Below are 22,533 nucleotides of genomic sequence, written 5' to 3'. Positions count from 1 at the left end.
AAGGGCCCAGTGCAAAGCCTGATAAGCCAAAGGAAAGCTTCAGATCAATTTCAGTGGAAACTGGGCGGACAACAGATATGGTTTAACTAAATTTATCTGAACTTGGCCAGTCAGAAAAAAATTCAACCAGCAGGCCTCAAACCCACTGATATTCTGCAAAGAATTTGTGTCACATACCATTGAGTCTCCTTTGGTCCAGCAAATAAACTGTTGATAAAAATAACACCACCTTGATAATACTTTTTTCCCCACCTAAGCTGTAGCCATCAGAATGTCCAATGACAAGAGCTGGGCTGCCCATCCAGTCACAGTCTGGGGTCCAGCCTCAATGGAGTGCTTCAAGACAAAGGAGACCAGTGCTTGCATAAGGAAAGACAAAAGACAGTCCTTGATCCCAAAACTTAGTCCTGATGCTGGTTTCAGGACTACCAAGCTTGTCCTATCAATAATTTCTCCAAGACATCTAGGCAGAAGTATTTGCAGATGAGCACCATGGAATATTTCCTTTGGTTGCTACCAAATAAATCCTGCTCCAGAGTGGTTGTGCATCCTGACCCAACAAAAGGAATCCCAGTGAAGAATCCCAGTGCTGGAGAACATCCCTGGTGTTTTAACAGGCACCAGGGCCCAAGGAAAGCAGTTGCTTCAGCTGCACGGATGTCACACAAGCCTCTGTTTAAATACTGCAAAGTGGTAATCTCCTGCTTTTGCTACTTTGAAACTGAGGAGGCAAAGGAAAATATTTGAATGTGCAGTCCTGAGGTCAGAGCTGAAGTTTGATTTGGGTTGGTTTGGATTAAGGAGAAACGTCCAAGAACAACTCACTGATTTACTTTATTTCAGGACTTGGCACACAGCTTGGACCAAGTTCAAAACCCAATGACACCGTGCCAGAAAATGCTACGGAAAGAGCAGAGATAGGAGACATCTGGACTGTGTTAGAAACTTAGAGCCATAAAGTCCTTTAAAAATATTCACTGCTCATGTTGGGACTACTCTTGTTTTTGTTTCAAACAATCCAAATGTTAAAACTGTGTTTCAAATTAAAAGGGGAAAAAACCCAAAACAATACCAACAAAAACCCAAAGCCTCCCCTCCCCCCAAGAAGAGCAAACTAAGCCAATTAAAAAAGTAAAAACAAGATTATTTTAATGACCTCAGAAGAAAAATGAACACTCCTGCAGTGAAAGCAGTAATTCCCAACAGCAGTGCATCAATGCTCCTACAGTGAAAGTGATAATTTTCAATATTATTGCATCACTGCAAACTTCTCACGCAAGTAGGACAGCAAATGTGTCCTATAAAAACACAGCCTCTCTGATTATTTAATATTTCTGCTTTGACACTGGTTTAGCCTATCCAAGGCCCACTGAAAACACTGGCATTACCCAAAAATCTTCTTGTGGTCTGGGTTCTAGGATGGAACTGGAAAAAATATTTTTAAATGGTCATTTAATTGTTTCCATCTTAATTCCACATATTTGGCAGCAGTCATGCTGATCACTTCCTAGTTCCTTAAATGCAATGTAATCAGTTGTGCACTCCCTTTCTGGAAAGGCCCTTGCAAAAATGAATGGAAGGAGATGCATTTGGGAAAAGAAACAGCTATTGTCAATGTTTGGTAGTAGGAGAAATACAGCACAAATAATTCACAGAGCTCTATCAGAAAGCCAAGTGGCTTTATAAATGGATTTGTCTCAAAAATTCCAATTGATGCTGCCTAATTGATTAAGCCTTGAAATCAGTCTCTGAGTGGGAGCAGACAAGCTCCCCAGCCCTTGGCCTGGTGGGCTGGAGGAGCACAGGAGCCCCCGGCCCTGCTGGGCTCCCATCCCCATGGGGAAGGACACTGCAGCCCTGGCTCCAGGTAAAGCAACCATTTTGCTTTTATCCAACACTTTCCCCAAGTGGAGCTGCCTGACAGCAGGTGCCAGTGAGGTGCTGGGGTCCACAGAACACGACATGCACAAGACTGCACCTCCACTCACTGCAGAGTCCCTTTTTCCCTCTCCCCTCTCTGAGGATGACTTGACAGACCAAGGTCTTCAACAATCCTGAGACCTTTTAAGATCTCACAAAACACGGGTCAGGCTAGCAGAAAAGGAATTTCTCTGCACAGAAATGGCATTTCCCAAAGCTTGGAGCATGTGAAGAATCCATTTTAGCTTAAAAAAATAATTCTCCTTAAAAGGCAAAGTAATTCTAGCCTAACCTGTCTTCCAATACAAGTTCAAGCAGGACAGTTATGAGCAAATAACAAGCAAAACCAGAGTACCAAGAGAAGAGTGTGCACAGCTGAATTCAAGACTATGATCAAAGCTGAGGCTCAAATATTACTCAAGCAGGTTTGAGTGGCAGGTCCTTAAATTATTCTCCAATAGTGAAAACTTCTGGTAAGGGTGGATTTCATCTAAAAACACAGTACCTACCGCCTGTCAGGGATACACTTTGAATTTTTTTTTTTTTGAATGTCAGCCAGCACTTCATTTATTCCATACTCTTGATTATTTATACCAATTAATAGGACATGGTATCCCATTCTTCCAAGTACATGCCTTGGCAGAGCAAGGACTATTCTGCATTCAGCACCGTGCATCATTTCCGGCAGCCCAGCTCCAGGAATAGAAAACTAAGGGAAGCAAGACAGGCAAATAAACAAATCACTGGGATACCTGAAAACCCTGGAGATACTGTAGCTATTGTCATTTACACCCAAGCTCCTCTGAGGCATTCTGACAGTGCCAAATGCAGATGAAAGTAAAGAATTAATGGGCTTCTTGGAAGCAAAAAGAATTCACAGAATTATGCTTGTAAGCAAAGCAAACAATCCAGAGACTAAATCCTGCAAAGGACATTTTTGCCCACACTGAACACTGCCCCATTCAACACAGCACATTCTGTTTGTTGACTGCACCACGTTTGTTCAGTGCTCAATGACACACCTCACTGAAGATTATTAGTTGTGTCATCTGCAAATTCTTTGGTATTTCATGGGTCTGATGTTTCTTCTATCCTTTGTCATTTATACCAACTTCTAAACTTCCACCAAACCCGTACCACAGCATTTCACATGCAGTACAGGAGACGGAATTGGCAGCTCTCATTCAAAATATTTTATTTCAAAAGACAAAGAGTAAGAGTACAGGAGCACAGAAAGAATAGGAGTACAGAAAGAACAGAAACAAATACCTGCTAAAGATTGTACTTTAGAGTAACATCTCTGCTACCAATTAACCCCAGCTGTGATGGTCATGCAGTAACACCAAGGCAGAGAAGTCCTTCCAACCCAATGGAGTTGGGCCAAATACAAAATCATCTTCCTCCATCATCCAACAACAAACAAACCCTTTTTACAGCAGATAATCTTCTCCTACTTCCCCATAATAACTCATAAAGCCAAATCAAGGAGGACAGATGCAGGCCTGAGCTATAAAATCCAGATTTCATTTCCTATCGCTCCCCTCCCCCAGGAGCTCAGGGGTGTTTAGATTTTGGGCTGTGGTTTAAGTCCATCTGTGTTCTTCAAGTATAAACATCTTCATTGAAACCAGACTCATCCTGCACAGCCATTCGTTTAGTGAGCTCATCTGTGAGAGACACGGGCTGGCACATTTCTATGACAACCCAAAAAAAAAAAAAAAAAAAAAAAGAAAAAAAACCCAAAAAAACCCCAAAACACCATCAGCTTGGCACAAATTAAACATCTTTTTAAAATCCTACTGTTCCTGAGGCTGCTTTCTTTTCCTCTAGCACCTATAGCTATCTTGGACATACTGTCCAGAACATCAACCCTCCCCTAAACTGGGCCTCTTTCCATAGGGAAACAGAAGCATTTTGTAAGATTTCCATGTGAGGAGGAATGCTCAAAGAATAAAAGAATCAAAGCAAAGGAAGTACTGTCCTACCACTTCTCAACTGAGCTAGACACACATACACATTCTAAAGACACAGTTCAAAGAAGGACCTAAAAGCCTGTAAAAATGTTTCCCCCCCAAAAAAATCACCTCTTTAATAATGAGTCCAAGTAGCTTGTTTTGTTTAAATATCTTTCTTTGGGTTAACTCTTGATAAGAAATATTAGAAGTACCATTTTTTCTCCTAGAAGAACAAGCTTCACCATTTGAAAACAATGCTCTTTTCCCTTGCTGGAGCTCAATATGGCTTTTTGCTTTAAGCCATCCTAGGCATAGGCTTCAGCTCAAGCAACTCACACACTTTCTTAAAGCACTACTTATTTTGAAGTCCACACACTAAACCAACTCAGTGTCAGAAAAATAAAGCAGCACTTTCTCTGATATATGCTGCCAATGCAGAATTCATGTTGTCTTTATGGTTGTTATTGCATCCCCTCAAATCTCTCACTGGCAGCTTACACAATTCATTAATTGTAAGTAGTTAGGATTGTTTTTACTAGTATGGCACAGATGCCAAATCACTCTTAGTGATTCCCAACAAGAGAGAAAGATGCTATGAGCAAAAACAATGGAATGGACTCCCAGGATCTAGACATGCCAAGCCACAAATATAATGCCAAAAAAATAATTTCTTTTTTTTTCTCTCCTTCGCTCCACCTTAATTTTCTGAGATTCAGGTGGCTTCTGCTAAGACCCCACCTGTTTGCAACACCTAGAGCCATGTGATCACAGAAATAATAAATCACAGGAATAAAGAGACTGATTTTTCTTTTTTTGGGTCATAGAAACCTCAAGTGTAACTTTGTCTACTATGGTCAATCCTTCCTCCTGGCATCATTAAAGGTTTCCCAGTCACATATAGACTGTACTCATCAACTCAATGATTTTCATCTCTGCAGTGTTTTGACTTGATCTTTTACTCACAAATCATCCTGTTTAATTTGCTTCAGACATTTTTCCACACACAATTCAGAGTAGAGATACACTGCCAGGCAAAGTACTGAAATGTTCCCAAAAGGCACAGATGAAGGAAAACTCGGTGATTAGTGGATATAAAAGGTACCTGCCACAGATGAAGAGCACAGCTATCAGGTTATGGCTGCTCATGGTAGGTGTGAGCTCGAGTCATGCAATGAAACCATTGTGACCTCCTGGTGGAATTAGATGGTAGAGAGACAGAAAGTGTCTAAGTCCAGCCCTAAGGTCTCACTGGTAGTACCAAAACTCTAGACAGCAGCAGCACAAAAAGCCACAGAAATGGGCATTTCCTTTCACTGACCAGTTCTGCTTGGCCAATGATCAAATCAAAAGATGTAAGATATAACTTTTACACTCAAAAGTTCAACCAAGATGCAGGACTCTTGATTTTGGCTGATTTTTAGTCAAAAGAAAAGTGCATCCTTTTCTTTTAGCAAGTAGCTATGCAAGTGGTAAACTGTATTTTTCTGTGCAATGTTTGCCATGCCATCAAACTAATAAAAACTCAGTCTGAAGCACAGCCTGAGAGGTCACACGATAAACCATGGCAAATGCCACGGGACCCACTCTATGCTAGCTCTCACCTAAGCCTGCAGTGGGCAAGAGTCAGAAAAACAGGCACTTGGGCAAAACCAGAATCACAGTACAGCTGATTCTGTATGATATCACACACAGCAAGACTCATTTCCATAAGCGTAGCACATTCTCTTCTCCAGTTTAAATCTGCAAATGGTGGGCTGCAGTGTTTATGTTCTGCTGCCTACAAATGGCATCAGATGTACCCACCAGGAACACATTACTGTCTGCAGGAGACAGGCACCCATCCATTCCAGCACAGACCACACAAAATCATTGTATTTCCAGGTCTCTGCAGGGCTATCCCATGATACACCCTCTCTCTATTAAATATAAATATGTGCTTCTACTGCTGTGGCCAATGCAATGGCTGCAGATGGCGATCAGCTACAAGCAGGAACCACCCATCCTTCTGCTGCACTGCACTGAAGAGCCCAGCAGTTCCCTCCTCATCTCCACTGCTCACATTTCTGGGCACTCAGAAATGCACATTTTTACACAGCTGACTTTGTCCCCACAGCTGATAGGTAGTAGGGCAAGAGAAAATTCAAGCTACACAGCAACAGGGCAAATATGATGGACAACACAAACAAACTCTTTCTACAGAGGTCAAGATTTACTTGCAACCAGAGAGATCCTGTTCTTTTTCCGACACAGATGAGACTTTCAGCTCCCTGATGAGGAAATGAAGTGATGTGACATTAAGCAGCTCATGAATCTCTTCAATTAATGCATTCTGCACAACGGAGACTTCCAGGGAATTATCTGCAGCCACAGCAGTGCCTCATTCCCATTGCTGCGTCCCTGGGAATGAGTCACTTCAATTCCCACATTCTTGCTGCAGGCAGAGAGCTCAGGACTATTCCCTGCCTTCTTCAGGCAAATGGCTGGACTCAAACACTGAAACTACTTGCACAGAGCTTTAATTAAGGTTACCTTATTTTCTGAAGCTATGGGAGTATATTTACCACCAGCTCCCCACTCCTCATGTTGATTAGGGCTCCTGCTACAGGAGGTAACATTTCCATCCCACCACCTTCAGGGAGCAACTGAATAATGTGCCAAACAGCCATGCAGAGCAGGGTAGAGAGGAAAAACAGAATTCTGAGATAGGTGGAATGCCTTACTGCTCCCCATGACATGATGGGTCAGGAAGAGCAGCTTCATCTGCAACTCTTCATCGGCTCTCCCAAGCCACCAAACTCTTTACAGCAATACCATGCCAATTTAAAAGAGATTTTACCAATATTAAACTAGCTTGGAGAATATAGGGACACGACTGTGGCTGGTTTTACACATTTAGGAATACTGCAATTTTAATTAAAAATAAAAAATCCCCAGAAGAGACACAAAAATCTATGTTACAAGTGTTTTCAAAATTGAGAAAGCTTTTGCTGAATACAGCTAGTAGTCTGTGTTTCATGTGATTTGCAAACTAGAAACACTGGAATTTTAGGCCAGGAGGGTGTCATTGACTAATGGGGGTTCTCCCTTCCCTCTGGAGTGTAGGTTTATAGAAGAGTAAAATCATGCTCTCCAGGCAAGTTTATATGAAATGATTTATCTCTAGCCAGCTGCAGTCAGACATCTGCTTGTTTTTATTTCACTACAGAGAGATTCACACCCCCCCTTATCTCCAGAGGCAGCCAAGATTATATCCAATTGTAAAGAGAAACCTCCAGCAATTACCAAAACTAAAATTTAAGAAGTCAAGCAACAGAGAGGCCACAGATGCACCTAAGCCCCACCTAAGGCTGAAGAAGTCCTATTTAATGAACAGTCTATTGACTTTAAGGCAGAGACATCACCTCTCTATCCTGTGGTTTACACACAGATCTGCCCAAATACATTGAGGTATTTCTTTGTTTTGAGAATCCCTCACACATACCACATGGGATCACACAGACAGTGCTCATGTGGTCAAATCAAGTTTGTGAACCCATGCCTTTATAGCTTTTCCATATTAATCTGTACTCTGGGCATATATCCAATTAAAGCCTCATGTATAGATCACTAGGTTACTAACTGGCTTGCATACTGGGGGGAAGGGAAACAACAAGCTCATGACTGCACAATTTAACAGTGCCTCTGCTTTCACTTTTACATGCACCAGTCTTTTTTAATCTATTCTTACCATAAATAAAGAGTAATGACGCTTGCTGAAGAGCAGCTCGGGTCCCTGCATGCTGGAACACACAGTAGCTGATGCAGAATGCATTCACATTAAGCCTAACTCCAGTGCAAAGCAGACAAGGTCTTTTCACAAACAGGCTACAAAAACAGGAAGCAAAGGGGGAAAACTTCACAGTGTTTGGAAACAGCAGAGCATTGTTTGCACACGTTTTTCTTACAATTCCAAAATAACAAAACGGGTAACATGAAATCTGAGCACAGCAAGAGCCTTAGATCAGACACAAAGGTCTCAAGACAGAAGAACTCCAAAGATCTCCAGGTACAGACTGTTCAGGCAAGAAGATGCACAGGGTAAGTTTGTTCTCTTATTTCTGCTAAGAAAATCTAACAAGCAGAGACACAACCTCCCGAACGGTTGACGTTAAACCCAGATAATGTTACACAGCACTGCATCTTTATCTCAATTAAAGTGGGTATGATAAATGAAGAGGCATTAGGAAACACATAAGCCACCAAACGTAAACATTCCCTCCATTTTTCAGCTGTGCTCAAAAGGGAAGGTACAAAGGCACAGGCCTCACACACTGTGGGCCAGCACTGCCCCGTGTGAAGAACCTGCACCGGGCACAACATCCCTTGCAGATGAGTCAAAAATGCTCCAGTCACAGGCACACTGCAGCCACCAACCCAGAGAGTTCCCTCTTCAGCTGGAGCACACAGATCCATCCAACCCCTACCCTGAAGCTGCTTTAATTCTTTCCTCCCATCACATCCTTCCTTTCCCTCCCTCCTTCAAGCCCACTCAGGCTGTGCTGCAGTACCATGAACACACAGTGGATAGACAATGCAGATGATTAGTGCTGCCTCAATCCCAACTCATCCCAGGTTTAAAACTGACCAACCTACACTGCAACCCACAGGCACAGGGCAGCAAGGACCTGCTCCTGGTTTTGGGTAAGCACCACCAAGGGCTGGGTAGTTTCCCATGCTGGCTGTCTGCACGAGGGAGCAGCCTGATCCACGGTCAGCTCCCACAACAGATGATATGATTTCACCATATTTAAAGTACATTAGTCAACCCAAGTCACCAGGGACATTTGGAATCACTTCCAATAAATCAGGAGATTAATATCAAGGGAGGCAGTGACATAGCACCAAAAGAAGCATAGACTGGTGTTAGTCAAGAAGCCACTAGAAACATCTCCCAGTGTCAACAAATTTTTCACTATAAACACCACTGAAAGAAGACATTGCAGTCTTCAGGCCAAATGCTGGGCTGCAAAGGCAAAGCGGTTACCTGGAAGGGGTATGTCAATATTTAATACCAAAGTGCATGTCTGGTCCTGCACATTTCATTTAATTTCAAGCTTTTCCAGCCTTATTTCCTGTTTCATTCACAGCAATCACAAAAGATTAATTACCCAACCTTAGGAAATGTGTTTTCATTCAGACAAGACATGTTGACCGTGTCTCTACTTTCACCTTCAGTAACAAAGTTCTGTGCCAACACAAGTTTTATGCTTGCTTCAATGTCCACATTATTTGATTGTAAAGCAGATGGGATTTTCAGTGCCAAGACTCCACTCTAACCATTTGCTCCTCTAGGAGAGGATGAGCCTGGTCCATGACTCTGGATGTCAGACTAATTTTTAGTTAAAAATTTAAAATCTTTCCTCAAAAGTCAGCATTGACAAAAGAAAAGAAAAAACACCAAAACAAACAAGAAAGAAAAAACTTGGAGGATCTGAAAGAAACACAAAGAATAGAAAGAAAAACTGAAGTAATGCTGCATAATTTGCACTTGCATAATATTAGGAATTTCATCAGTGCTCTTCCCTTCCACATAGGGGCTGCATTTCATACCAAACATGATAGGGAATACTACTTGAAGCCCTTATTACACAGCTAGGGTGGCTATTCCTTTAGTATGGAATATCTGAAGAATTACCAGTGTTCCTGCACTGCAAGAATAAGCTGAAGCTCCCTTTCAAATTCAATAATTGTGCTACTATAACCTATTTACTAAAGGCAGAGGTTTACAGCAATTGCACAGATTTTCTTCTGGTTTTAACAACGACTGAACGACATCTGCGACATGACATTGTTTTCTCTTCCTCCAGACACCCAAATAAACCTCTCTGTTCTACGTTCCTGTGCATAAGGAACACAAATGCTTCACTGAACTTGATTAATCTTCCCCAAGGAATCAACAGGTACCCAAACTACAGGCATTTCACTGCTGAGCAGCAAGACAAGGACACAGATAGATCTCATTCCACACAGTCCATGGAAGGAGATGGAAATCTCTGCTGAGAAAGTAAATGCTGTTCTTCAAGAACCACTGGGCCTTTCGCAGTTCCATTCCCCTCCTCCCACCTTCCTTCTCAGAGCCAGGCTAGCGAGCAAAGTGCTCAGATGACAGAGCAGCAGAGCCATCCCCAGAGCCCTGTGGGGCCGGGCAGGCTCACACTCCCATCACTGAGACCCAGCCTGGTGTCACCAGCCAGGCACAGAAACCTCTCCTTGTGCAAGCACCCCTGGCAGCTGACAGCAGCAAACAGCACTCACATCCCCAGCCACAACAACTGCAGGGCCACCAGGAAAAGAGACCTGAGGAACTGCATTATCTCCCACAGATCCCCTATTCAAGAGTCCCCATGAAGTTCTACTTTCAGTTTCCTACCTTCTTACAGCTCACGTTGTACCAGAGAGAAACAAGGGGTTTTAAGATGCCTCTGCAGTCAAGGCATCTAATCTTCTCAAGGGATTCCTAAATTTATGAGCTCAATATCAAGAAGTCTGTATAGTAAATCCAAGGTTTGAGAAGGGAGAGAGAACTGCCAATCTTTTCACACAAAGCACCCTGCTTCTTTAACAATTTTGCAAGCTCATTCTCATCCTGAAAATTTCAGTGCAGTCAAGGTTTCCCTGACTTATTCTTTATTTCTGAATTCAGTCTTAACAGCCTCTGAAGCAAGAGCAAAGTGGTAGGTTGTCAGAAGTGACTATTAGGAGAATACACAAAGCACACATGCTGCAGAAAGCAGAGACTTGAACTGATTGGCACCTGGCTCCCTGGCAGGTATTTTCTGTGCAGGAAGATTGAAGGGTAGCAAGAAGAGCACGACACTCTGGGCCACGTTCTGCTGTCAGTCACTCTCCCACGGTTCCACTGAGTTTTAATGACATTTACAACCATTAACAAAATTAATAGCCATCAAAATCAGGAGGGAAGATGCAGCCTAGCAGACAAAGCAAAGGAAAATCATTTCTGCTCCAGCTCCCAGCACTGATTTATCAGGAGCATTAGGGCAAGGCACTGCTGGTCCTTGGTGTCCAACCTTAGGGCCTCCAGAGTGAACCACAGATCCATACCCCAACTAAGAAGGAACTGCAAACTAAGCATAAACCAACAGTGGCAAACATGTCAGATCTACATTCATCTCTTTGTTTTCCCCACATACAAAAATACTGACCCATAAAGCACTTGGAGATGGCTGAAACCCAAGGATTACTAGAATGAAGATAGACTGTCATCCAAAAATCATTTTTCCCCGTTTTAAAGGCCAAAAATAATCCTTCTTCTTTTTTATTCACAGGTCAAGCAGACATTTATATTTATGGAAAAAACCTACACACCCTTAGTATTTTGATTAAAAAGTTGGAGTCCACTTGGCAAGTTTCAAAATCTTTTTTTTTTAAAGCAGTCTCTACTGTTAATAATGCCCATCCCTGGAAATGGATAACAAAGTCATTCAGTTTTATTCCAGACAGCAAAACCAGACTGCCCACTAGTTTTATTACAGTAGCAAACAAGAAGCTCTGGTGGTACAAGAGAATTCCACTACAGCAGGAACCAGCCATGGTAAGAGACACCTGCCAATCCCAAACACTTATATTGAAATAGCCAAAACAAATAGCCAAAACACTGGGAAGAAACAAAAAAAGCAATATCACAGCTCCACCATTGAGAAATACCTGCTCAGTATTGTTTGAAATGTACTGCAGGGAACACACCATGGGGTATCTTAGGAGATTGAGGGGGGAAAAAAAGGTGTTCTTTTAAAAATAGTCAGAACTGTCTCACTGCAAATGCAATTACCTAATGTTGCTCGGTTGATGTTAATTGTGCACACATAAATCAAAAATGAGGCCACTTTTTTGTTTTCACAATTCTTGCCTTACCTTTGGGTTTACATCATAAAAGTCTCATCCATAAAATATACATGGACATTCACACACTTCAAAAGATGTAGAAATTATTTCTAAGAAAAAAATACTGTATCTGATTCTCATCTGCTAATAGTTTCTCTTTAGGTCTAAGAAAAACATTATGCAAAACATAAAATAATTGTATTTGGGAATGCAATTATGTATTCTTAACAAAACCCTCTGACTTAGCTTCATCTCAGCTTTCTTCTAAGGCAACACTTACTGTACCACATGTGGCATCTTTAAAAACAAAATCTTACAAAACCTAAATCCATTTCTGTGTGCTAATAAGGTTGGAGTTTTAAATTTTTCAAAAGGAGAAAAATATTTCATTTTATTTAGCCTTTCTTTAAGCACTAGAAATCCAAGAAAGAAAAGTTCTTTAGTGACAGTGTCAAGCATTCAACATTCCTATTCTTAATATCAAGAAATTAGTGATCTGGAGTTTAAGAAGCATTAGATAACCATTTTTTAGTCATCTTTTCTGAAGTCCTATTGCTCTATTAATCAATGAACACAATCATTCCTTTTAAATTTTTCACCATTGAGAAAATCATGCAATCCCTCAGGCACAGGAACAAGAACTTTAGGGAAGCTACAGCACACTTTGAATAGTGCAAGACCTCTTACCCCTGAAACAAGCTGATATTCTGAGCAGACATGGGAGAGGTGCTCCAAGGGCCCAGAAGAGCCTTGCTCCATTTTAAACCTCTCACTTTGCCACGGCCTCAGAAGTGAAAATGGCCACAGGTGCAAATATCAAGCAAGGGAACAGCAGAGGCAGCAGCACCATCTTCCTACACCTTCCAGGAACTGGGAGCAGCTGCTCCTGTAGAGGATCCACCCTCCTGCAAACTCCAGCCACAAAACACAGCAGCACTACAGCAAATTTTGAGACCAAATGGGGGAAAAGAGAGCTACTGGCAGCAAGCAGCATTTTTTCCTTAATAAAACTCTATTGTCTGAGGAAGGGAGACAGGACAGAGTTGGCACATGTCCCACAGAGCAGCAGTGATGGCTGGAGGATTCTGAGTGAGGTTTTTTTCCTCAGGGATGAATGTCACAAACTCACTTTCCACCAGGACAGCATTGGCATAAAATGGGTGACAGAGTAACAGCTTCTACACCAGTTCTAACCAGGAATAAGAGGGAATTTTCCAGCAACCCTCTCGCTCATGGAAGAGCCATTCCAACCACTGCAGGTCACTCAGCACCTTGAGATCTGCCAAGCAGAGGGAGAAAATGGGGCTCTGAGAGCTGGACAAAGCTGAGAGGAGAGTCAGCCATGCCCCCCAGCCAGCAGCCAAGAGCGAGCTGCACGGTGATCCCTCTCTGAACAGCACATCCTGCCATTCACAGCACAGGCAATGAATGGTAATCCCTCTCCTCAAATTACCCTCCTGATTTCAACAGAGCGAGACCAAGAATGTACGTGACTGAGTGTACTTCCAGTTCAGATTTAAGTAATTGCAACTTGACGAGTTTCTTAAGCTCAGTTAGTAATGGCACACATCTAGCAGAAACACTCAAATCCAGAAAAAACATATGCCTTTTTATTAAGTTTCTCAAAAAAGGAAAAATACTTAATGTTATTTAAAAGCTTACTAAAAACTCAGATTAAAGTAGAAGAACACAGCCTTCACCATACCCTCGTGGCCTGGACACCACAGTCTGTGCCTGGCAGGTTACCTGCTTGTATTTCCCATTCCATTGGCCCTGTCCCATCACTCATGGGACAGCCCAAGGGGCAAAGTCAACAAATCACTTTAAGTACTGGAAATGGCAGCACTGGTAACACCACAAATCCTGGAACATGAGTTCCCCTCTTCCAAAACGTAGATAGTATTATTAAATGCTCCTGATTTTAAAGCCTATGAAGTAAAGGCCTTTTAACTTAGCATCTGGTTCTGACTTCGTGTTTTCCTCCACAACCACAAGAGCTGAAACTTCATTCACCACTGACGTGATCAGTTATAATATATGCTTTTCAATTGTCTTTTCCCTTTCCTGGTGTTGTCCCTGCATTCTTACATATTGTGCAAAACAGGAAAATTTTACGCAATGATTTAATAATACATTTTTTTTGGCACAAATTCCAGCCTACCATGTTTCCCGCTCTCTTCTTCCTCAGCAGTCTGGCGGGCTGTGCACTGAAACACATCACCTCCCTGATCCAGTGAAAAGACAGACAACAACCCTGCAAAAGGTTCAAACAGAGAGAGTGCTCCCCAGCCAGCTCACAGAGATTTTTCTCAACCTGACCCTGCGAACTGTTAAGCACTTACAAAGGACAGATTGACAGGGAATGGCACAGATGCAGAAATGAATGGCACAGGCCAGGGCTGACTCAGCCAGCACTGCTGCCAATGACACTGCATAGGCAGACGGTGCAAAAATAAGTTATTTTATTGAGTGCACATACATGCACAAGCTCTCTGAATGGATTATACATGCTGAAGTATCAATCATCTTCCAACACCTGGCTGTTTGTGGAATCAAGCACTATGTTATCTATGAACACACAGAACCAAACTGATGCAACTAGCACTGCTCAAAACACCAATAAACAAGCCACAATCTACCCATGCAACCCACAATCTAATTACTTCTAAAGACTCCAAAAGGCTTGAACTATTTGAGGTAGGTCTCTTTTCTCATAAATCCTATATGAGGAGATGACTAAAACCCTATTAGGTTAGCCATACTTATTAACATAGAGGGAAATTGTATCATGTTAAACTCATCTGTTACCTAGGAAATTCGAAAGTACCAACAAATTATATGCAATAAATTGAACAGTTCCCAAAAAAATCCCTCTTTTCTACGTACTAAACCTACCAGCTTTTCCCTCCAAAAAGGCCCCTCAGTGCACACAGTTCTGTGAATGATTTTGGTGAGACCTTCAGCCTCTGATTTCCCACAGCTGCTAACAAAGCAAACCCAACCTTGCACACTGGAACATCGATGCAGATGGGACTCTCAGTCTCCCACCTCTGAAAAACCAAACATTCTTGTTGAGTTTCACAGAATCATGAAGTGGTTTGGGATGGAAGGGACCTTTAAGGATCACCTTGTTCCATGCCCTGCCATGGGCAGGGACACTTTCCACAAGTCCAGTTTGTTCCAAGCCCTGTCCAAGCTGGCCTTGGACACTGCCAGGGACCCAGGGGCAGCCACAGCCTCTCTGGGCAGCACATCCTTTCCTAGAAGGAATTCACCCCACCTTGGAGGATCTATCAGACTCTTCCCATCACTCTATAATCACAGTTATAATGTTCCACTACAAAAAAAAAATACAGAGTATTATTCAGAGCTCCACAAAGGCCCAGCCCTGTGAGGGATGCTGAGCTCTTGCAGGCCCTGCTTTGATGCAGGATCAAGTCCCAGTGAGGACCAGAGGCAATTCAGAGTCTCTCCCATGGGGACTATTACCACCACCTAGTTACTAGCACCACATCTTTACTCCCCAGCCAAAAGGAAAAATGAGGCACAAGTATTTCTGAGTATCCTTTTTATTTATGTTCCTGAACATGTAAAATTTACTGGCTGGGTGCTAACACTAATAGCCTTGAGAGCTCTCACTCTGTCAATGAATATAGCTTCTGTTTTCATATTTTATATACGCTCTGTGACATATAAACACATACCTTAACACTACTGGCTTATAAATATGCTTTTTAACCACTGCAGGAACTATATATGCAAAGGTATGTTTGATAGGCATTAAACAACTTTAAAGAAATATCATTTTAGGTTTTCTTATGTTGAACTACTAACTAATATACCAATAAAATAAGTTTGTCACAGCAAAGCAATATTCCATTAAATCACCAGGTCTTCAGAAAAATTTGGGGTTTGTTAATGCAGGCACATGCCCGCCTTCACTTGTGAAAGAGAATCTCAATTTCATCAGTACAGATAACATGGAGCAATTTGTTCTCAATTTGCAGAGAATTCTAAATTGTCATGGCTTTTATGGAAATTATAACACTCAGTGCTCTTTCTGATGCACCTGAACCTGGGAGACAGCAGCAACACAGAACAAGCAAATATATGTACACCCAAAACCTATAGGTACCACTTCTCATCAAATGAAAGCCATCATCTGCAACAGTAAACCATGAAAAAGATTAAATATAAATTGTAATTTATCCTTCCATTATTATAAGAAATAAAAAAAAAAATCTAAAATTGCTTTGTTATTTATACATGAAATTATGGCAGACACACCAATCTAGTTTGAAGTCACATTTGCAGAGCCTTGTCAACACTGCAGGACTTAAAGGCAGCACTTGGTTTACTGAACTGTTTATTATTATTATAAACTCATATTAATTCTATTTGCAATCTGGATAATACTATAATATTCCTTTTTCAGGAAATCTTTAAAAAATTCTTCTTGTGAGATTGTTTTGAAACTTTTGAGCTCTGCATAATACTTCCCACTTGAGCTAATTGTTTTTAAAGGGAAATTTAATTTTTAAAAGTGTGTTTTTCTAACTAATGGGAATCTGTGCTAAAGTAAACAATGAGTCCAGCTTGATAGGAATTTTTGCTCTATCTTTACCAAAATAAGGAAGGAAAGACATGTAATAGCATGCTGAAACAAATGCAGTAGCAGAATTGTTGAATTTTAAAAAACAATTAGAAGACAATTTTCTACTCCACTTCTCCTCTTTGAAACAGATCATTCTGCCCTGCCTCATTTAATATTAACTGGGTACGTTCTTGTCTCTAGAAGAAAACACAAATGCAGCTCCCTAATCCACTTACATTCTTGTTTCAAATGCATTTACAATTAGCCAGCCTGTCAATAAACTATTGTCCTCACACATCATGTCTGTACAGCAAAATGTTTCAAAGAAACCCAAGTCTTTTCAGGATTGCCACCAGCTTTGAACAAAACATTTACATTACACCCAACCCACCTGCCAAGGCAAAACCGAGAAATGTGAAATGGGCATGAAAAGCCAAAGTTTCCATCTCCTTGAGGGATATTAATGAGTAACTTCATGGTTTCAATAAAGCCTTATCTTCCCAGATGGGAATTAGAGAGGTCATCCCTAGCCAGGGACAATGAATCACTTATTTATTCTTTCCTTGTCTGCTGCACATACATATGTATCACAAGTCCTCCCTGCAACCCAGGACTTGAAAATCACTGCCCTCAACATCTACTCCCCACCGGTGCAAGACAAAGAATGAAAGAGAAATGAAAGAGACACGAAAGGGACAGAACAGTCATGACACCTACATTTAAACTACTGAAAATCAAATTGTACATTTCTCTTGAAGAAAGGGTTACTCCTAACCCCACCCTGCCCCTCCCCAAAAAAAAAAAAAAGTAAGAAATATTACATTTCATTCTGTTTCTGTATTTGTTTTTACTATCACTGCCCCTCAAGCTGTGCAAGGACAGATCTCACTGGTAAAAAAAAAAAATTAGTAAGGGTGCTACATTTGAGTTTGGTAGGTGTTTATAAAATAAACATTATTCCTCCCGTGGGGGAGAAAGTCAAATTCATCCCCAGGCAAGCTGCTGTCTGACAAACAAAGTTTTTAAGTGTCAAAATTTCCTACTGGGACTTTAGCATTTACAGTAACAAAATAAAAAAGAAAAAAAGCTACAGATCTGTATTCACTTTCTCCAAAAAACTCTTAACCAGAATGAAACCCTGGACATAATGCAAGTGAAACTGTAATGGTGACACTGTGCTATATTTAAGCAATTCTTTGAGAAATAAGAACACGACACAAACATGGAAACACACACAAATCAGATGAAGTCCTAACACCTACAGTTATGGGACTGTCCACAAATTAATACCTTTCTGCATTTGTTAACTGGGTGCATATGCCAATTCAGAATACACTTATTATTTTTATTTGATTAACATGGATTTATTTTAATTGAAATGGTCACTTGTCATCATGTCAAAAAATGCACTTCATGGAGAACATAATTTTCTTCCACCCTAAATTTTGCTAAATAAGATGGCCTAACAGTTGTTCCACTGCATTCTTGCATAGCACTTCTGCTACCAAAAACTATCTTGTCAGCACAAAAATTGTAGCTAAATAAACAAGAAAACTGGTTATCTCTCTAAAAAAGTAGGTTGAGTCTCATTATTCAGACTTATATATGTGGGCACATACCATGTCTATTCATGGAATAAACTATAGATGAATAATCCATACACAAACTAATGCTACCTTCTATATTGCAACCCAGGGACTGACAAGTAAGAGCTTGTGGGGAGAAGAATTTAATTCTAATGTATGTCTCAAGTGACAATAAAAAGGATATAAAGTGCCTAGAATCAACAAATAACTTATCCTCTGTACTCAGGGACATAATTTGCCAGATCTGGATTTAGCTGTCATTACATCTTTTGCTTTCAAATGCAAAACAAAGTGATGTTATTTTCCTGTTCAATTTTATTCATGTTACATAGAATGCAGTAAAACTCGTCATGCCAGAGGATTTGCAAAGGGATGATGTGAAGGTTAATTACTGGCTGCTCATACAGCATGCCTGTCGAAAGCCCCATGTGTAAAAATGACCTTGTTATCAAAGCTGTTGAGTGCTCCCAACGGCCACTTTCAATGGGCAGAATGGATATTTTTCTGTAGCTCTTGAAAACCAAATTAGTTGCATTCAAATATCTACCTCCAGTTTGAGGAGGTTTTGGAATTGTACCCCATTTCTGTAGGGGATGGGGGTTAAATTAACAGAGATTTTGCTTAAATCTCATCTTTCCAGCTCGAAATGAAAAAGACTATAAATGTAGGTGTATCACAGAACCAACGTCTGAAAGATACCTGCAAAACCTACCCACAGAGTCAGGCAACAAGTGAATGCAGATCTTATCCTTGTGCCCTAATTACCCCCTGGAAACCAAAGACACTACCTGACACAATAAAGCACGGGTATTTCTGTGATCAACCCTATTTGTAGGGTGAGTTAGCACTGGGAAAAAATGATAAGGCACAAGACCAAGCACGAAGAGCACTGCTCAACAAAATGGAGCCTGCAATGCTACGCACAATGCTTCAGTATCTTCTTGCTATTTATACACCTCAAATAATTAGGAATGAGAACACCTCAACATTAATTAAAGCACAGCCCCATAGGACTTCAGAAATCTTTTCAGAGATGGTTTCTCTGGTGACAGCTTTGCCAGCGAGCAGAGTTTGACGCGTCCTGTAAAAATACAACTTCATGCCTGGTATTGCCACATTGCAGAGAACAACATCTGAAGCGTGATCATGCCTCTCTCTACCCTATCCTCCTCCTCGGCTTGGGAATAATCAGCTATGGATACTGCCAGGAAAATGCCTCATCTCCACTAATATTCAACTCCCCCTCCACAATGATGGTATCTTAACAAAATGAAGAACTGCAGAAACTCCTCGTGCTGGTGTCTCTCAGGAGCTTTCTCCAACAGTGCTCGACCAAACCTCGCTTCTCCCTTCAAGCAGTAGTTCTATCAAAGAAAGGAAATATTCCCTTTGAAACATCCTCGAGAGCCCAGTGGAAACGGCAAGCAGAGATGTCACTGTGGCACAAAAAAGAGCTCTGTGAGAACAGGCAGCTGGCCTACCTGAAGGTTAAAGTAGCTCCCACTGAAAACCTGCTCTGAGTACTTCAGAGCAGAGCATGATGCAGAAGAGACATTTACACACACTATGTCTGTGTACCAAGGTGTGAAAAAACCCAACCTCCGAGCACAGCACAGGCTGGATGAAATCCATTGAAATTCACCATTAACAGAAATCTACACAAAAGCCAATCCACTCTCTCGTATCAGTGTCCTATAGGAAGGCCAGAATGAAGCCATTGAGAAAAACGAGACATTTACATATAAATCAAAAAAAGACAGGATCCAAGTGCCGACTGATTAAAGATCAGCGTAAAATATATTTTGTTAATCGCTTATTAGATAAAATCTGTGTAATCACTCTATATACTCCACAAATATTCCAATAACGTTGGCCATTAAATTTTAAGTCGGATATGAAAATATAAATCATATTTTTTCAAGACTACATCCGTCTATAGTACATCTTCTGTAACGCTGATATCACCACCTCGCATTTTTTTCTCTTGCATCATTTTCCAGCAGGAAGAAAAACCCTGAAGGAATCTCCATATTTTCCAATCACATTGCCTGTATCCGGGCAGGTTATGTGACCGCCAAAGCAGAGCCCCCAGAGCAGGCCTGAACCACAGCAAAGTCCGCGCACAACCCGAGCCTTCGCTCTCGAATTAAAAGCATCCTCCACCTCCCTCACCTCCAACTTGGCCAAGGTGCCAGCAGGTATCTGCCGACTTTGGTTTCGGATACAAAGGGCTCGGTATGGTGACTGTGTGCCGGGGTCGTGTTGAGAGGGAAGGAATTTTTTTTTTTTTTAAATAAAGGAAAAATATTGAACAACAATAATAACAACAATAGTAGCCTTGCTCGGAAAATAATAACAAAAAAACCCCACCACCGAAACTGCAAAAATAAACATCCACAGGATTACGAACAAGGGGGAAAAAAAAAATCCTTTCAGGATTTTCGCCGGCATTCCGGAACCCAGTGGAGCCGATCCCCGTTTCGCCCACCGGCGGCCCCAGCCCGGTCCGGCCGCCCGGGGACGGAGGGCGCGGGCATCCCCCGCTCCCCGCGGATGCCCCCGCGGCGGGGCCGACGGAGCCGGGCGGGCTCTTACCGTGGCCGAGGCGACGCTGTTGTCCGCCAGGGTCAAGTGGTGCGGTTCCCACCGCCGCAGGAACTTGGAGGTGAGGATCTTGCTGAGAAACGTCCGGGGGTGCCGGATGACACACACCTGGATGTCCCCCTCCTGCAGCAGCTTGTACCTCATGCCGTTGCAGTGGAGCAGGGCTCTCCGGCACGGCGCGGCACCCATTTTATTCCCCTCGGGAGCGGACATCTCGCCCAGCAGCGGCTTGCTCTCCTCGGGCTGCCTGCGGTCGCTGCCCCCGCCGGAGCCGCCGGTGCGATCCATGGCAGCCCCGCGGGCCGGGTCGGGGGTGGCGCTCGGCCGCCCGCGGGGACCGGTCTCTACGGCGGGTAGAGACAGGCACGACCGAAGAAAATAAAATTCAAAATAAGAACTATAACAAAAAGAAAAAAATCCAACCCCACGCGGTAGATTGAAAACAAAATGCACGGTGAAGAAAAAAAAATAAAAACAAAACAACAAAATCTGTCGAGGAAGATGGGGGTAGGGACTGAGCCGCACCGAGGGGAGAAGGGGGAAAGGGAAGCGATAAAATCCTTATTCAAACTTCCCAATCCGCCCCCGGCGGGTCACAGCGCCGCGTCCATGCTGCCGGGCGGGCGCCGGCCGAGCAGAGGGTCGGCTCCCGCGGGGGCGGCGGACAAAAGCCGGTGGAGGTGGCGGCGGCGGTGGCGGCGCGGGGGGCTCCTGACGGCGGCGGCGGTGGCGGCGGCGGTGGGGGCTGCGGGGCGTCCGGCAGCGGCTCCTTCCTTCCCCCCGGGGCGTGTGCGCGGGAGCGTGCGGCGGCGCGCGTGCATGTATGTATGTATGTATGTATGTGGGTGCGGGTGCGCGCCCGTGGGAGCGGGTGTGAGTGTGTGTGTGTGAGCGTGCCTGCCTCTGTGTGTGCGTGTCTGTGTGTGCGGGTCCCCACGCGCGCCGCCGCCGCCGCGGCAGGAGGAGGAGGAGGAGGCGGCGGGAGCGGCGGGCGCTGCCGACACAGCCCCTCTGCCGGAGCGGCTCCGCGCGCCGCGATTGGCCCCGCCGCCGTCACGTGCCGCCCTGCCTGACGTCAATGGCCGCGGAGCCGCTCCGGGCAGCAGCGGCCGCGGGAGGTGCGCGGGAAGCGCCGCGCCCCTCACGGAGCCGCGGGATCGTTCGGGTTGGAAAAGACCTCTGAGATCATCGGCTCCGACCTGCGACCGAACGCCGCCTCGTCAGCCCGACCGCGGCACCGAGTGCCGTGTCCTGTCTTTTCCTTAGACACCTCCAGGGACGGTGATTCCAGCAGCTCCCTGGGCAGCCCGTTGCGATGCCTCGTCACCCTTTTTGTGAAGAAATCCCTCCTAAGGTCCAAGCTAAACCTCGCCTAGCGCGGCTCATCGGGTCATGAGCCTGGGCAGGGCTGGAGGTGTACGGGCACCGCCAGGCCCCTCCATCCTGCGGAGAAGCCCCCGGTGGAAGCTGCGGGAAGGGGGAGACTCCGTGCGGTCCGTGTCCCCTTCCCGCAGCCCCCGCAGGAGTCCGGGCAGGGCGCAGGGGTTGTCACCAGCTCTCCTTGAGGGTGACAAATCATCGCAGGGTGAGTTTTGAGCATCCTCACGCCAGCGTTAAGCTCTTGTACACCCCCTGCAGAGAATGGCCAAGGAAGCCCGTGCCAGGCTGCTGGCACTTCAGCAGTGACATTCCCTTTCCTCTGCCTCTATGGGGAAACTGGGAACGGCCGCGCTCCCCAGTGCAGCAGCCCTTGGAAGCCCGGGGAGAGAGAGCAGCCCCTTCTCTGTGCTGAGCAGGGTGTGGAATGTCCTCTGATCGACGGCAAAGCAGCGCAATCCTTTATTTAAAAAGAAAAAAAAAGGCATTGAAAAAATCAACTCCCTTCTAAGCCCTCTAAACGGCTTAACAGCTGAGGGATGCTGTGTGCAATATGGATGCTGTGCCCAGAGAAATGATACCATCGGTTCTTGCTTTTTTTTCTCAGTGGTAGAAC

At 43.6% G+C, this 22,533-nt stretch overlaps 1 protein-coding gene across 1 annotated transcript in view; it reads right to left on the bottom strand.

Moving 5' to 3' along the window:
• CMIP (c-Maf inducing protein) overlaps window positions 1–21,590 on the bottom strand; it is a 131,179-nt gene extending 109,589 nt beyond the window's left edge. The window contains exon 1 of the mRNA XM_054640721.2: window positions 20,532–21,590. Within this exon, the coding sequence (XP_054496696.1) occupies window positions 20,532–20,828 (297 nt within the window). The 5' untranslated portion in view covers window positions 20,829–21,590. The remainder of the gene's footprint in view (window positions 1–20,531) is intronic.
• Window positions 21,591–22,533: the final 943 nt, after the last annotated feature.

Source organism: Agelaius phoeniceus, chromosome 12, assembly GCF_051311805.1.
Source record: "Agelaius phoeniceus isolate bAgePho1 chromosome 12, bAgePho1.hap1, whole genome shotgun sequence".
NCBI lineage: Eukaryota > Metazoa > Chordata > Aves > Passeriformes > Icteridae > Agelaius > Agelaius phoeniceus.
The sequence above is the reverse complement of the archived record's forward strand: the minus strand, read 5'-3'. Positions and strand labels throughout refer to the sequence as shown.